Raw genomic sequence first — 17686 nt, 5'->3', positions numbered from 1 at the left:
AGGCATCTCAGCTAAAAAGGGTGAAGTTGGATCAGCTGGTCATGTAGCAGTACCGTATAGAAAGGAGTAGACATCAGGCCCACTCCTTTGAACTCACAACTCTGAAATGCCCCTGTCTGCACTTTTCAGTGGTGCACCTGTGGCTCCCATGGAGGCAAGACTCAACATTTGCTTGTGATCTTTTGTTTTCTTGGCCTTTGGTTTGTGTGCATAAGTCTCTATCTCTCTCCCAGCCCTCCCTCCCCCCCATGGTATATATAACACACACATACATAATTATACACATGTATAAGTATGAATAATTTGTATACCTTGTATGGTGAGGTTGGGAAGTTGTTCTTTCTGCTGCTACTCCTGGACTCATATGGCCACACTGGTCATTTGCTAGTTCCTTTAACAAAAGGTCACTAAAACAGAGCCAATCAGGAATAGATGCCAAACTTTTTAAAATGTGTTGGGATTTATTATTACTTTGAAAATTTAACCCTTTAAAAAATTTCCTACTCAGATGTACAGTGTGTATATAAAAACAATGAGAAGTCATTGTGGCACCTTAGAGACTAACAAATTTATTTGGGCATAAGCTTTTGTGGGCTAGAACCCACTTCATCAGATGCATGGAGTGGAAAATACAGTAGCAGGTATATATACTCACACACAGAGTACATGAAAAGATGGGAGTTGCCTTACCAAGTAGGGGGTCAGTCTAATGAGACAATTCAATTAACAGTAGAATACGAAGGGTGGAAAAATCACTTTTGTAGTGGTAATGAGGGTGGCCCATTTCAAACAGTTGACAAGAAGGTGTGAGTAACAGTAGGGGGAAATTAGTACGGTAGAATCAGTTTTTCTAATGACCCATCCACACCTAGTCTTTATTCAGGCCTAATTTGGTGGTGTCCAGTTTGCAAATTAATTCCACTTCTGCAGTTTCACGTTGGAGTCTGTTTTTGTGGTGTGTAGTTGCTGGTTGCTCTGTAAGCAAGGATGGACAGACAGACAGCCCCCCAACCCGAAGCAAATATTCACCAGCAACTACACAACACACAACTAAAACACGAACCCAGTATCCAAACCCTGCAACAAACCCCGGTGCCAACTCTGTCCACATATCTATTCAAGGGACACCATCATAGGACCTAACCACATCAGCCACACCATCAGTGGGCTCGTTCACCTGCACATCTACCAAATGTGATATATGCTGTCATGTGCCAGCAATGCCCCTCTGCCATGTACATTGGCCAAACCGGACAGTCTCTACTCAAAAGAATAAATGGACACAAATCTGACATCAGGAATGATAACATTCAAAAACCAGTAGGAGAACACTTCAACCTCCCTGGTCACTCAATAACAAACTTAAAAGTGGCAATTCTTCAACAAAAAAACTTCAAAAACAGACTCCAACGTGAAACTGCAGTAGTGGAATTAATTTGCAAAATGGGCACCATCAAATTAGGCCTGAATAAAAACTAGGCGTGGATGGGTCATTAGAAAAACTGATGTTACCGTACTAATTTCCCCCTACTGTTACTGACACCTTCTTGTCAACTGTTTGAAATGGGCCACCCTCATTACCACTACAAAAGTGATTTTTTCCTCCCTTGGTATTTTACTGTTAATTGAATTGTCTCGTTAGACTGACCGCCCACTTGGTAAGGCAACTCCCATCTTTTCATGTACTCTCTGTGTGTGTGTGTGTGTGTATATATATATATATATATATATATCTGCTACTGTACTTTCTACTCCCCGCATCTGATGAAGCGGGTTGTAGCCCACGAAAGCTTTTGCCCAAATAAATTTGTTAGTCTCTAAGGTACCACAAGGATTCCTCGTTGTTTTTGCTGATAGAGACTAACATGGCTACCCCTCTGAAAAGTGTGTATATAGTGTCTGAGAAACGTATTGTTTGTATCTTATGGACTTTAAACTAAAGCAAAGAATATTTTTATTAATGTAACAATTTTATTATCTTTTTAGGTAGCACAGAAATGCATAAAACCATAAATATACTGTAGAAATCAAACCAAGGAAATTTGCAAACCTGTGTTGATTTTAAATGAGACACACACATCAAACCAAGATCACCCTGTGAGCCTTGTGCAGCCTTTTAGTATCTTTGATAGGTGTCAGAATGTGTTTGCCGCACATGTTGAGATGGCATTTTCCTAAAATGATGCACATTCTTCCTTTTCTCCTAAATAATTTTGTTTGTTGTTAGTTTGAGGCTTAATAGTTCAGTTGACTGTTGCATGAACGGTTCATAATGAGCATTTTGTTGTTTCTCCTTATTTCTGGAGGCTGTTCAATTAACCCCGAGACGATGGCTGAACCTGCAGGAATACCAGAGTAAAAAACTGATGGCAGACAATGGGGTTACAGTTCAGAGATTCTTCGTGGCTGACTCTGCAAATGATGCCCTGGAGGCTGCTAAGAGGCTAAGTAAGTTGACTAGTAACAGTGACTATCTGCTTTGCTAGATACCAGCCTAGAAAATAAATTGCCTTGTAATAAGTTATATTAGTTGTACACAATCTTAAATTTAATGTTTATTGTAGAGGTTTGAAATATCATCCAGTCGATAAGTGCTTGTTTCATTGCACATGTGAAGCGAGCTTTATAACAGCAATATTTTTCAGAGCGTGGTTTTATTTCCATCATAATTTTATTTTGTAAACTGCATATAACATGGAGCCTTTAACATTACTTGTGTCAGTTTTAATACATTCAGAATCAAGATTGTAACATTATGAGTGGCTGCTATAGAAATCATTGTCATGTCATAGAATCATAGAATATCAGGGTTGGAAGGGACCTCAGGAGGTCATCTAGTCCAACCCCCTGCTCAAAGCAGGACCAATCCCCAGTTTTTGCCCCAGATCCCTAAATGGCCCCCTCAAGGATTGAACTCACAATCCTGAGCAGGGTCATGACTTCGGGAGCAAGAGACAGAAACAGATGAATGTCTTTTTAAAAAACAACCACCGTGTTTTCAAACAAAACTCTGTTCTAACAAAGGAAGAAAACAAGTGTAAATCAAATTGCTTTTAAACAGACTTGTATTTGTGTATAGTGGGTTTTGTTCATATGCGGAATCTGGGGTCACATAAAGGTGTAGCGGCACAGGAGCAGCAAACAGAGCTGTAAACAGGGGAGTTTCAGTGGGAGTTTGAAAGGGGAGTTTGTCTTGTGGTGCTTGTTTGGGGTTTGTTTTTGCTGTGGGTGGTGGTGTGGTTTGTGTTTCCCAGATTAACAGGATTTAGGTGGGAAGGCTATAACTGATACAGAGGCAGCAGTGGGAGTGACCCATACAGTGGAAGAGACAATGAAGATGACTGGATGTTGAAGCTGCGGTATGTACGTGATCTTGGAGGGGGGTACCTGGTAAGAGTTTTGTATGCATGAAATGCCGTCTGATAGAGCTGATGGAAGAAAAGATCCAAGGTTTGGAGATGCAGGTGGAAAGTCTGGTTGAGTTTAGAAGGGGTTTGGGCAGATTATGGAGTGAAGACATGAGGTGTCTGAAGTGGAAAGCTCTGACTTGCAGATGGAAGCAGGACTGAGGAATTCTGAGGGGAGACTGCTGGGTGAGGAAAGTGGTCAGTGGAAGCATGTGACTAAAAGAACCAGGCAAAGGAAAAGACGGGCTAGTGAAGGAGAAATAGAGCTCAAGAATAGGTTTGTAGAGTTGGAAAATGAAGAAGGGGCTCAGCAGGTAGTCACTGAAGGTGGAAGGGCAAGGAAGAAGAGAAGAGCGGCTAGTCCTGTAGGAAAAGGGGAAGAGTCAATGGAGACTACACCAAATATGAGCCCCAGGAGGATACAGGATGGGTTGAAGAGGATTGCAAGGGAGAATAGGAATGGAAAGAACTTGCAGCCACAGGGAACAGGGGATAGACTGGAGAATAGTACCGTCACCAGGAAAAGATAGGTCTCTGTGATCGGGGACTCTTTACTGAGAAGAATAGACAGGCCTGTAACCAGAGCTGATCCAGAGAATAGAAGGGTGTGCTGTCTTCCAGGTGCTAAGATACGGGATGTAGACCTGAGGTTGAAAAGGATCCTAAAGGGAGCGGAAAAGAATCTCCTAATTATCCTTCATGTGGGAACAAATGATACGGCTAGATTCTCTCTGGAAAGTATTAAGGGAGACTATGCTAGGTTGGGGAAGACGCTTAAGGAAATTGAGGCTCAGGTGATCTTTAGTGGGATTTTGCCTGTTCCTAGAGAAGGGCAACAAAGGTGTGACAAGATTATGACCATCAATAGATGGCTTAGACAGTGGTGCTATAAGGAGGGCTTTGGGATGTATGGCTACTGGGAGACATTCATGGACAGAGGACAGTTCTCTTAGGATGGACTTCATCTGAGTAGGGAAGGAAATAGACTTCTAGGATGGAGGCTGGCACAACTGATTAAGAGAGCGTTAAACTAGGAATTTGGGGGAGATGGTTGGGAGATGTCCAGGTAATCTCCATGCCGGATTCTGATCCATGCATTGAGAGTGAAGAAAACAAAGTAAGAAAGGATACAGCCGTGGGTAGGAGAATGGATATAAGGAGGAAGGGCAGTGTGAATACCAGTCTAATAGGTTATGCTGGCTGTAGAATGACCATGCCTCATTGGGTACAGAATGTGAGCGAGGCCAAACAGCAAAAATTAAGATGTTTGTACACCAATGCGAGGAGCCCAGGTAACAAAATGGAGGAACTAGAGCAACTGGTGCAGGAAGTAAAACCAGATGATATAGGGATAACGGAAACATGGTGGAATAGTCGTCATGACTGGACTACGGGTATTGAAGGGTATGTGTTGTTTCGGAAAGACAGAAATAAAGGTAAAGGTGGTGGAGTAGCGTTGTATATCAATGATGAGGTAGAATGTAAAGAAATAAGAAGTGATGGAATGGATAAGACAGAGTCCGTCTGGGCAAAAATTACATTGGGGAAGAAAACTACTAGAGCCTCCCCTGGGATAGTGCTTGGGGTGTGCTATAGACCGCCGGGATCTAATTTGGATATGGATAGAGCCCTCTTTAATGTTTTTAATGGAAACTGTGTGATCATGGGAGACTTTAACTTCCCAGATACAGACTGGAGGACGAGTGCTAGTAATAATAATAGGGCTCAGATTTTCCTAGATGCGATAGCTCATGGATTCCTTCATCAAGTAGTTGCTGAACTGACTAGGGGGGATGCTGTTTTAGATTTGGTTTTGGTGAGTAGTGAGGACCTCAAAGAAGAAATGGTTGTAGGGGACAATCTTGGTTCAGGTTTCAGAGTAACAGCCATGTTAGTCTGTATCCGTAAAAAGAAAAGGAGTACTTGTGGCACCTTAGAGACTAACAAATTTATTAGAGCATAAGCTTTCGTGAGCTACAGCTCACTTCATCGGATGCATACAGTGGAAAATATAGTGGGGAGATTTTATACACAGAGAACATGAAACAATGGGTGTTACCATACACACTGTAATGAGAGTGATCAGGAAAGGTGAGCTATTACCAGCAGGAGGGGGGGGAGAGGGGAGACCTTTTGTAGTGATGATCAAGGTGGGCCATTTCCAGTACTTTACAAGATCAGTAGGAGGGGAAATAAACAAGGGGAAATAGTTTTACTTTGTATAGTGACACATCCACTCCCAGTCTTTATTCAAGCCTAAATTAATTGTGTCTAGTTTGCAAATTAATTCCAATTCAGTAGTCTCTCGTTGGAGTCTGTTTTTGAAGTTTTTTTGTTGAAGAATTGCCACTTTTAGGTCTGTAATTGAGTGACCAAAGAGATTGAAGTGTTCTCCGACTGGTTTTTGAATGTTATACTTCTTGACGTCCGATTTGTGTCCATTTATTCTTTTACGTAGAGACTGTCCAGTTTAGCCAATGTACATGGCAGAGGGGCATTGCTGGTACATATCACATTGGTAGATGTGCAGGTGAACGAGCCTCTGATAGTGTGGCTGATGTGAATAGGCCCTATGTCCCCTGAATAGATATGTGGACACAGTTGGCAACGGGCTTTGTTGCAAGGATGGGTTCCTGGGTTAGTGTTTTTGTTGTGTGGTGTGTGGTTGCTGGTGAGGATTTGCTTCAGGTTGGGGGGCTGTCTGTAAACAAGGACTGGACTGTCTCCAAAGATCTGTGAGAGTGATGGGTCATCCTTCAGGATAGGTTGTAGATCCTTGATGATGCGTTGGAGAGGTTTTAGTTGGGGGCTGAAGGTGATGGCTAGTGGCGTTCTGTTGTTTTCTTTATTGGGCCTGCCCTGTAGTAGGTAACTTCTGGGTACTCTTCTGGCTCTGTCAATCTGTTTCTTCACTTCTGCAGGTGGGTATTGTAGTTGTAAGAACACTTGCTAGAGATCTTGTAGGTGTTTGTCTCTGTCTGAGGGGTTGGAGCAAATGCGGTTGTATCGTAGAACTTGGCTGTAGACAATGGATCATGTGGTGTGTGGTCTGGATGAAAGCTGGAGGCATGTAGGTAAGTTTAGCAGTCAGTAGGTTTCCGGTGTAGGGTGGTGGTTATGTGACCGTCGCTTATTAGCACCATAGTGTAGGAGGTCAGACTAGATGATCATAATGGTCCCTTCTGACCTTAGTATCTATGAAACAAATGGATATAAACTGGTCATTGGGAAGTTTAGACTTGAAATTAGACGAAGGTTTCTAACCATCAGAGGAGTGAAGTTTTGGAATAGCCTTCCAAGGGAAGCAGTGGGAGTAAAAGACCTATCTGGCTTCAAGGTTAAACTCGATAAGTTTATGGAGGAGATGGTATGATGGGATAACATGATTTTGTCAATTAATTGATCTTTAAATATTCATGGTATATAGGCCCAATGGCCTGTGATGGGATGTTAGATGTGGTGGGATCTGAGGTACCCAGGAAAGAATTCTCTGTAGTATCTGGCTGGTGAATCTTGCCCACATGCTCAGGGTTTAGCTGATTGCCATATTTGGGGTCGGGAAAGAATTTTCCTCCAGGGCAGATTTCCTCAGGGCCCTGAGGGTTTTTCGCCTTCCTCTGTAGCATGGGGCACGGGTCACTTGCTGGAGGATTCTCTGCTCCTTAAAGTCTTTAAACCATGATTTGAGGACTTCAATAGTTCAGAGATAGGTGAGGGGTTTATTGCAGGAGTGGGTGGGTGAGATTCTGTGGCCTGCGTTGTGCAGGAGGTCAGACTAGATGATCATAATGGTCCCTTCTGACCTTAGTATCTATGAGTGACAAAAGGTGTGTGACAAAAGCCAGGAAAGGAACCCAGATGTGCTAAATCCAAATTCTATGCTTTGTTGATGTTCCCTATCAACATTGTGGTGTATTTGTAGGAAGAATTTAGCACAGAGTATTGAAGTACACAATGTTCCTGTGTCACAGGGTCTTCAGCTCAAACATGACAGAGTAGCTGTGCTATTCAAAGAGAATGTGATCTGGTAAATGACCCCGCTTTTAAGCGTTTTTTAAAAACCTGATTACTAGATATTTCTATTTGATAGCAGCTTGCCCTTTGTTTTCCATTCACACAATTCTGAATCAGAACAGATAAACTATCCACGAGTAATATGATGGCTCCTGTGCCAATCTTCCAGCAATTGTCTGTTTAGCAATAAAAAGCTGTTTTTTGTCTCCTGTTTCATATATGCATAAGCCATTTAAATGTACTGCTTAGTTAAATATTCTCAAATCTTGCACACAACAAAGTAAATTAACATGGTTATATCAGAGATCTGAACTGATCTCCAGGAGCTAAAGGGTATGGCCGTGACATTGTCGGGGATACTGTTCCTGACAGCTTGTAGTCCATCTTTGTGTGGAAAGTTGGTGTAGAAGTATCTAAAATATTAATCTGCCCAATGAAATACTGGAATAATTGAAATAACTTTTTTCAAGATTTGTTCATTGAAATGACCATGCATCCTGTTAGTTTGAATGGACCTTTGGATAGTAAAAATAACTTTGTATATTAAAAGAAAAGCTTAAAATATTGTGAGGCCAGATTCTGCATTGAGTATTTGTATACCACTTCACTAGGTACATTGGAATTTGGTCTCAAGTTTGTAATGCAAGTCAATGTCAGTAAATGTGAAGTTTATCTTCCCTGATTCTCTGGAATTCTGATCTTAGATTCTTCTCTGGGGCCTCTTGCAATTGACTATTGACTCTTCTGAGTCAGAATTAGACTGACAGCAGTTGAGTGAGAAGTGTTCCTTTTTGGACACTTTCTCAGATCATTGTCTCCTTTCCCCAATTAATCCTTCTGAAGTCTGTTTTATATTTCATGCTTATTTTGAGGAACATGACTGAAACCTTATAAATGGATAGTCAAGGCCAGTAAGTTGTTTGGTATCCTGATCACAATAATTTTCATAGAGATTACCCATACTCTTTTAATAAGGTAGCAGTGCAAATGCATACAAACAAGCTATTCCATCCTGTGTCTGCCCTTCTTGTTCTAGGCAGCTGGGTAGAGATATTTAACCCCCAAAGGAAATATGAAATTTTTTTGCTCTGGCCTTCTAGGGATATTTGTTCTAAATGAAAATGTAGGATATTGTTTTGTAATCCCAAATCCATCCATCCTTTTTACCCCTCCTCAACTAACAGTAACGATAGTGATAGGTTCCCCAGGTAACACAGGCAAAAATCTGTGCTGTGGTAGTAACGTATGCCAGTTTATCAGATAAAACACAAATTCAGCATCCCTGAGACACTCTGTCTGCCATTTCTTAAACTCTCTCTCCCTCGCCAATTCTCTTTCTATAGTATTGGTTCAGTGGAGCTGTTGAAATATAGCCACCTTCCTGCTTTTACCTTGAGAAGTGGTGCTATGTGGGTGAAAATCAGGAAATGGGGGAAAAGAAAAGGATTTATAATAGAGACAAAAATAAAAGCTAGTCTGTGATTACTTGCTTATAAAAATAGATGGGAGTTCATTTGAATGAACAGTCTTATTGTTTGGCATATCCACAGTATATTAATGATGTCATTGACTGTGGCATGTAAACCACAGGAATGTTGATCTAGGGAGAAAACTGTATTGAAAATATTTTTTAGCAAGGTAAGAAAAATAAAATATAAAAGCAGAAACTAATTCTCTGCTAAACCATCTGCAGAATGTGAACTGTATGCAGTGCTCTTACTGAACTTGGCTAGCTTATCAACACTTTCAGCTACATAAATGTTTCCATCAGTCAGTGATAATTTACTCTTTTGTCATTTTATATAGTTGCATCAGAAGAATAGAGAGTTACTGTGCAATAAAGGAATTGTGCTTTACAATATGAAGAACGGTTGCATGTTGAAATGATTGACATACTCGTTGATCCATTAAGTAATTAACAATATCCTACTCATCATTCTGCATGTTGTGCTGTCATTTTGTCATAAGGTGTGGTTTGAAAATCCAGCAGCAAGAACATAAGTTCTGATGACGGTATATTGATCATTACATTACATTACATTACAGTTACAGATCAGTGTCACGTTTATTTGTTTTATGTTCAGTCACTTCACTAGCATCCCTATCACTTGGGGTCATCCCACAAAGGACACAATAAAAAAGATTTACATAATGGAATGGAATGGACCAAATGGCCCACCGAAAAACAAGCTGCAAATCAAAAAGGAGGAACCTACAGGAGACACCAAAAAGTTCAAAAATGAAGTGACCTGATTAGACAGGGAGGTATTCCATAGACAGAATTTCTGAATTGAGTAGCTCCTAGCCCCAAGCCTGGTCCTTGTTCAGGCTTCTGCCTAGAGAACAAAGGCATTGTATTCTGATAAGCAACTTTTTATGATTACTACACAAGTATCTGAAGAGTAATGATAAGTATTATATTCTAAAGTGACCTATGGTAACTACCCTCAACTTAACGTGCTGGGTCTTTTATTAAAAATTTGATTATATTCAGTTTTTCAAACAAAATACACATCAAACACTTACCCGCGCGTTTGCAGGTTAAAAATAAAAGCTAGTTATCATAGCATGAAATATCCATTCACAGACTCTTTAACCTCTGTTGAAATGAAAGATCTGATGACAGACAATAGCATGAACACAGGAGAAGCATGTTCTCTGACAGGATTAAAAGTATCTGAGTAAGGAAGGGTTCTAATCTGATCCTGTATTAACAATAAGTATGAGACTATTGCACTTTATTCATAACAAATTACATGACTTGACCAAATACTGTGTGCTGGAAAGACTGCAATTCCCCCATGCCATACTGCTGCAGCTACGGCCAACAAGCAAGCTCTAGCTGGATTCCTCTGTTTATTTGGGACAGGACCTCAGTTGTGGAACAGGTTTTCACCCTTCTTTCAAAAATAGTCAGGGACTGTTGAGCTTCAGAGATTGTGGCCATGCTCCCCTTTTCTCTTGAGCAACTGATGAGGGTGGTGATTAAGGGAGATGGAGACTAGATGGGGGTTTTCATATAGCTTTATTTTTGTCACGCTGTTTTAAAAAAAAAAGTCAATGTAGCAATGGGCCACTGATTTATGTATTACAAAATTGCAGGAAATAAATGAAAAAGTGAAATCATGTAATATTACACCATTGTCTTACAAGTCCCATAAAAGAATGGCATAAGAAATACCTTTGTCAGGTAACCTCTCTAAATCCTATGTCATATTTTTTTTCCATATGTTTTGAACTGGACAGTAAAGACAGGTTTCAGAGTAGCAGCCGTGTTAGTCTGTATTCGCAAAAAGAAAAGGAGTACTTGTGGCACCTTAGAGACTAACCAATTTATTTGAGCATGAGCTTTCGTGAGCTACAGCTCACTTCATCGGATGCATGCCGTGGAAACTGCAGCAGACTTTATTTATACACAGAGAATATGAAACAATACCTCCTCCCACCCCACTGTCCTGCTGGTAATAGCTTATCTAAAGTGATCATCAGGTGGGCCATTTCCAGCACAAATCCAGGTTTTCTCACCCTCCACCCCCCCCCCCCCCCCACAAATTCACTCTCCTGCTGGTGATAAATTGAATATCTACGTTAGTACTTAGTGAATGTAAGGACTATAGTAATTACCGGAGCTGCTGTTTTCCTCCTTTACTGGCCATGAGGACCCTTAGGTTTGTTTGTAGATGTCTGTTATTGCTGACATGTTGCATCTCCTTTTCATTTAACCTAGAAACTGCTTAAGTTTAATAAGAAAAACTAACAAGGTAATGTGACGTTTTCTTTTTTAGTGATACAGCTTATGAAATACGAGAAGATAGGTGAAGTAACTTAAAATTTAGTTCACTCCAAGTCCTAGTCTACACTTAAAGATTTTGCTTGTATTGCAGTGTCGGTTAGGGGTGTGACTTTTTTTTATTTTGGGGGGGGGGGGGGCAACATTTCTGTAGTGGTGAAAGATCTACTGACAAATAATTATACTGGCAAAGAAAAGTCATTTTGCCAATATGTATTCTTTCACTCGGAGAACCGTTTGTAAGCTATACTGACAAATGGACTTGTTTGCTGGTATAAGCTTGTCTACGCTAGAAGGTTTTGCTGGTCTAACTGCGTGGCAAACCCTTTTAAATGTAGACCAGGCCTCAGTTCTCAATGAAATTGAAGTAGTGTACATCAAATTCCTCTGATATACAGGTTACTCCTGTAAGGAATTGAGCCATGAAACTTTAATCTTTCAGCTTCCTTTTTTATTTTATGGCTGTATTTCAAAATCTAGTAAACTACTTAGATGAAGGTGTTATACACACACGTAAAAAGATAAGTCTTTATCCAGTAATTGGGTATCATCAGTTCTATTGTAAAATGTTTAGTATCTCTGTTATGGTAAACCCTCTCTAACATGAACCTTGAATAGTAATTTCCTTGGAAAGATTTTGAAAACATTAATAATACAGAAGGCAATCTAGAAGAGATTTTTAAATAAATTAAAAGATCAGTAGTTTTTTCCAGCAAGATAAGCATGGCAGATGTCAAGAAAATTTAAGTGACATAATTCATATTGACTTGCAAGGGAGTTTTGCACGGTAAGGAACACAGAGCTGGGCTCAAGATTTTGTTGCTTTTTCATACTAAACAAGTCTCAGGTGTAAGTGTTGTAGAAGAGGCACTATTTGCAGAATGTCAGAAAGTTTAGCATTATGTGATTTTATGTTTCAAGTCAAGATTTCTAAGTTTCCAAAAGAAATAGATTGTGATATATGTGAAAATATTACAGTCTTGCTCGGTCTGCCTTGTAAAGAAACTCGGTGGATAAACTACCTCAATTAAGGACCTCTCTTCAACACAGAACAAGCTGAGGGATTTGAGAGTCTGTTGTTTGTCTGAAATATTATATATGATCCAAGTATTAAAATACAGACTGTGTGTTTTCATGCTTTTGTGTATATTGGGGACAAGTCTCTGCTTCTGAAAAGGAGGAAGAGGAGGTGGATGAGCTGTGGATGATAAGCTAAAAATAGCAGTATTAAAAATATTTGATATGTAAAAATCAAACAGTTTCCAAGGATCTTTAGGAATTAGATGCTGCAGTCATAATAAGATCCATTGTAAGAAACTTTACTTAATGGTAGATTGTGCATTTAATTTTACTGGGTGTAAGATGTCATTGCTACATGACCACCAGCTTGCCACTTGCAGAATAAGATAAGTCCTCTATACTGGTTCAGCATGCTCAATCTAAGTGTCACAGGAGTGTACTGTCTTTATTATTCCTTTGAGTGATAGGAACATATTGATGTAATGTAATGCTTGATGATCAATAGTATTCAATCCTGCAAATTCAGAATTGTGCGCCATCTATGCTATGTATGGATTAGAGCAGTGATACTCAGACCTCAGTGGTTCAGGAGCCAAATTAGCGATCAACATTACCCTAAAGAGCCACAATATTGTGAATTCATTGTTTCATATTCTCTCTCTCTCTCTCTCCCTTTATATATATATATATATATATATATATATATATATACACACACACACACACACACACAGACAGACACTCTATTATATTTTATTCTCACAGCAAAATAACCAAGTGTTATTTCTCAACTACAGTTGGTTAATAACATGGTAAAAGCATCCTGATTGGGTAATAATTAAATCACAGTATTTTAATATCATGTCTGCAAAGAGCCGCAGGAGACACATTAAAAGAGCCACTTGCGGCTTGTGAGTCAGTCTAATCCAGTAATACTCAGACAATCTCAAATTTTAACATATGAAAGCATTTTAAACCTCACAAAATCTATTGCTTTTGTGCCAGGTGTTAGTGTGTATGTCTGAGATGTCTGTGCAGAAGATATGTTGTAGGGTACAGGAGGAGATTTCACAGGAGTTGTGCTACATAGTATTTGTAGTGCATATAGAGTGAAAAACATAGGTAATGCTTATCGGAGAAAATGCTGTGCTGAAATGATTCTGAATACCACCTGGTAGCTGGCTGACCTGAAGGTGTCACGTTCTTATTATTAAAAGGATGGAGTTGTTGTAATGGCACAAGACTGTGAAGCTTGGAAACTGGATTCCATTCTGTGCTGAACCATAGACTTTCCTCTGACGATGTTGACAATATTAACTTGTCCTACAGCGTAAAATTCACCTTTGTGCAAAGGACACCACTTAAATCCTTCAAATGAGGCTCAAGTGGGCTGTAGGTGGTGTATAGGCCAGCGTGGATTTGATTTAAATAATCACTGATTTTAATCATGGTTTAAATGTGCAAGCTGGAAACCTTGATTTAAAATAATTTATTTTAATCTTGTTTTGCATTTGTATTTTTTAGCTATTTTCCTGTAGAAAGGTTGATTCTCCTTAGTTGGTTAACATTAAAAAGATTGATTTGCAGCTAAATGCAGTCTTTATACTACACTAAATTTGGGATTTCTTTTTTGCTAATCAGAAGGCTACACTATTTGTATGTATTATTTTAAGTTACATAAATTACTATACATTTATTCAGATTCTTAATTTTTATATTTTTTGATGTTAGAAAATGGTGAAAAAGGCATTTCTTCTTTACTTATGATTTGTGTCAAGCAGCATTTGGATGGAGATTCAACTTCTATTAAAATGCACAAACAGCATTTTAAAATATTTTATTAGTTAAATAATACCCTCAAGTTGGTGGATACATAAGGGGTGAGGGGGGAGTAAGTTTAAATGTGTTTTGCAAAATGTGTTCTGCATTTAAACCTGTCTGATGTATTAAATAAAGGAAGTACCTGCAGTTAGTGAATTGAACTGATTGCTTCTGGTTGTCACATCCTTCAGGATTTTAGAACTAGTAGATCACATCCTTTCACATCTAATTTTTGTTTATATATTGGGAGACAGAAACAAGTTTTCCTGCTTTTTCAACTCCCAGTCATTGCCTTAGCTATTGAACAGACCTAGTTGGGGAAACTGAAATTAAGAAAATATTTTCTCTCTATCCGCAGTAGAAACTACTGCTGTCAGAAGCTGATTTAACATTTCAGAAGGGTGAATTTTGCCCATAGTGAGCTATTCCTACATTCTCACACAAGTCTTTTTGTCTGGATCTCACTTTAGTATAACAATACTTCTGATGCTTCTATACTAAGAGAAGATATTCTTTATCTCCATTTCATTATACATGTTCTTCCATGTATTTATGATTCAAGATAACAAAACCAGGGACTCCTTACATTCCTCCATTGCGGCATTTCCCCCTACCTCCTAGTAATATACTACCATCCCATCCCCTTTTATTTCAGGGGTGCCTACAATCCTCCACATCCTTCCTCATACTGGGGTTATGTCCTGCACCCCCATTTCTTCCTTTTCCCCCATGCCTAGATCTCTTTGTGCCCTCTTATTCACACCTCCAATATATGCCAGGGATTCTGTGTGACCTGAAAAAAGAAAAGGAGTACTTGTGGCACCTTAGAGACTAACCAATTTATTTGAGCATGAGCTTTCGTGAGCTACAGCTCACTTCATCGGATGCATACCGTGGAAACTGCAGCAGACTTTATATATACACAGAGAATATGAAACAATACCTCCTCCCACCTCACTGTCCTGCTGGTAATAGCTTATCTAAAGTGATCATCAGGTGGGCCATTTCCAGGATTGTCTGGCTATGTAGACTCCCTCCTCAGGCCCTACGCTACCAGCACTCCCAGCTACCTTCGAGACACCACTGACTTCCTGAGGAAACTCCAATCCATCGGTGATCTTCCTGATAACACCATCCTGGCTACTATGGATGTAGAAGCCCTCTACACCAACATTCCACACAAAGATGGACTACAAGCCGTCAAGAACACTATCCCCGATAATGTCACGGCTAACCTGGTGGCTGAACTTTGTGACTTTGTCCTTACCCATAACTATTTTACATTTGGGGACAATGTATACCTTCAGATCAGCGGCACTGCTATGGGTACCCGCATGGCCCCACAGTATGCCAACATTTTTATGGCTGATTTAGAACAACGCTTCCTCAGGTCTCGTCCCCTAAAGCCCCTACTCTACTTGCGCTATATTGATGACATCTTCATCATCTGGACCCATGAAAAAGAAGCCCTTGAGGAATTCCACCATGATTTCAACAATTTCCATCCCACCACCAACCTCAGCCTGGTCCAGTCCACACAAGAGATCCACTTCCTGGACACTACAGTGCTAATAAACAATGGTCACATAAACATCACCCTATACCAGAAACCTACTGACCGCTATTCCTACCTGCATGCCTCCAGCTTTCACCCTGACCACACCACACGATCCATCGTCTACAGCCAAGCTCTGCGATACAACCGCATTTGCTCCAACCCCTCAGACAGAGACAAACACCTACAAGATCTCTGTCAAGCTTTCTTACAACTACAATACCCACCTGCAGAAGTAAAGAAACAGATTGATAGAGCCAGAAGAGTTCCCAGAAGTTACCTACTACAGGACAGGCCTAACAAAGAAAATAACAGAACGCCACTAGTGGTCACCTTCAGCCCCCAACTAAAACCCCTCCAACGCATTATTAAGGATCTACAACCTATCCTAAAGGATGACCCAACACTCTCACAAGTCTTGGGAGACAGGCCAGTCCTTGCCTACAGACAGCCCAGCAACCTGAAGCAAATCATAGAATCATAGAATATAAGTGTTGGAAGGGACCCCAGAAGGTCATCTAGTCCAACCCCCTGCTCGAAGCAGGACCAAATCCCAGTTAAATCATCCCAGCCAGGGCTTTGTCAAGCCTGACCTTAAAAACCTCTAAGGAAGGCGATTCTACCACCTCCCTAGGTAACGCATTCCAGTGTTTCACCACCCTCTTAGTGAAAAAGTTTTTCCTAATATCCAATCTAAACCTCCCCCACTGCAACTTGAGACCATTACTCCTCGTTCTGTCATCTGCTACCATTGAGAACAGTCTAGAGCCATCCTCTTTGGAACCCCCTTTCAGGTAGTTGAAAGCAGCTATCAAATCCCCCCTCATTCTTCTCTTCTGCAGGCTAAACAATCCCAGCTCCCTCAGCCTCTCCTCATAACTCATGTGTTCCAGACCCCTAATCATTTTTGTTGCCCTTCGCTACACTCTCTCCAATTTATCCACAAGTATTTATCCACAAATACTCACCAACAACCACATACCACACAACAGAACCACTAACCCAGGAACTTATCCTTGCAACAAAGCCCGTTGCCAATTGTGCCCACATATCTATTCAGGGGACACCATCACAGGGCCTAATCACATCAGCCACACTATCAGAGGCTCGTTCACCTGCACATCCACCAATGTGATATATGCCATCATGTGCCAGTAATGCCCCTCTGCCATGTACATTGGTCAAACTGGACAGTCTCTACGTAAAAGAATAAATGGACACAAATCAGATGTCAAGAATTATAACATTCATAAACCAGTCGGAGAACACTTCAATCTCTCTGGTCACGCAATCACAGACATGAAGGTCGCTATCTTAAAACAAAAAAACTTCAAATCCAGACTCCAGCGAGAAACTGCTGAATTGGAATTCATTTGCAAATTGGATACTATTAATTTAGGCTTAAATAGAGACTGGGAGTGGCTAAGTCATTATGCAAGGTAGCCTGTTTCCTCTTGTTTTTTCCTACCCCCCCCCCCCCCAGATGTTCTGGTTTAACTTGGATTTAAACTTGGAGAGTGGTCAGTTTGGATGAGCTATTACCAGCAGGAGAGTGAGTTTGTGTGTGTATGGGGGTGGGGGGGATGTGAGAAAACCTGGATTTGTGCAGGAAATAGCCCGACTTGATTATGTAAAGAGTTGTCACTTTGGATGGGCTAGCACCAGCAGGAGAGTGAATTTGTGTGGGGGGGTGGAGGGTGAGAAAACCTGGATTTGTGCTGGAAATGGCCCACCTGATGATCACTTTAGATAAGCTATTACCAGCAGGACAGTGGGGTGGGAGGAGGTATTGTTTCATATTCTCTGTGTATATATAAAGTCTGCTGCAGTTTCCACGGTATACATCTGATGAAGTGAGCTGTAGCTCATGAAAGCTCATGCTCAAATAAATTGGTTAGTCTCTAAGGTGCCACAAGTACTCCTTTTCTTTTTGCGAATACAGACTAACACGGCTGTTACTCTGAAATGTGTGACCTGAATATCCTATTCCCTCTGCATACTAGGATCCCCCATTTTCATCTCCATGACCACCTCCACCAGGAGTTCTGTGTGCTCTTCATTCTCCCCTTTCCCTCATCC

At 40.5% G+C, this 17686-nt stretch overlaps 1 protein-coding gene across 2 annotated transcripts in view; it reads left to right on the top strand.

The window, feature by feature from the left end:
• SUCLG2 (succinate-CoA ligase GDP-forming subunit beta) overlaps positions 1–17686 on the top strand; it is a 243939-nt gene that overhangs the window by 39248 nt on the left and 187005 nt on the right. For both annotated transcript variants that reach the window (XM_048856939.2, XM_048856937.2), the window contains exon 2: positions 2307–2448. In XM_048856939.2, the coding sequence (XP_048712896.1) occupies positions 2307–2448 (142 nt within the window). The remainder of the gene's footprint in view (positions 1–2306; positions 2449–17686) is intronic.

Source organism: Caretta caretta, chromosome 7, assembly GCF_965140235.1.
Source record: "Caretta caretta isolate rCarCar2 chromosome 7, rCarCar1.hap1, whole genome shotgun sequence".
Lineage (NCBI taxonomy): Eukaryota > Metazoa > Chordata > Testudines > Cheloniidae > Caretta > Caretta caretta.
This window is presented reverse-complemented; position numbering and strand designations above follow the sequence as displayed.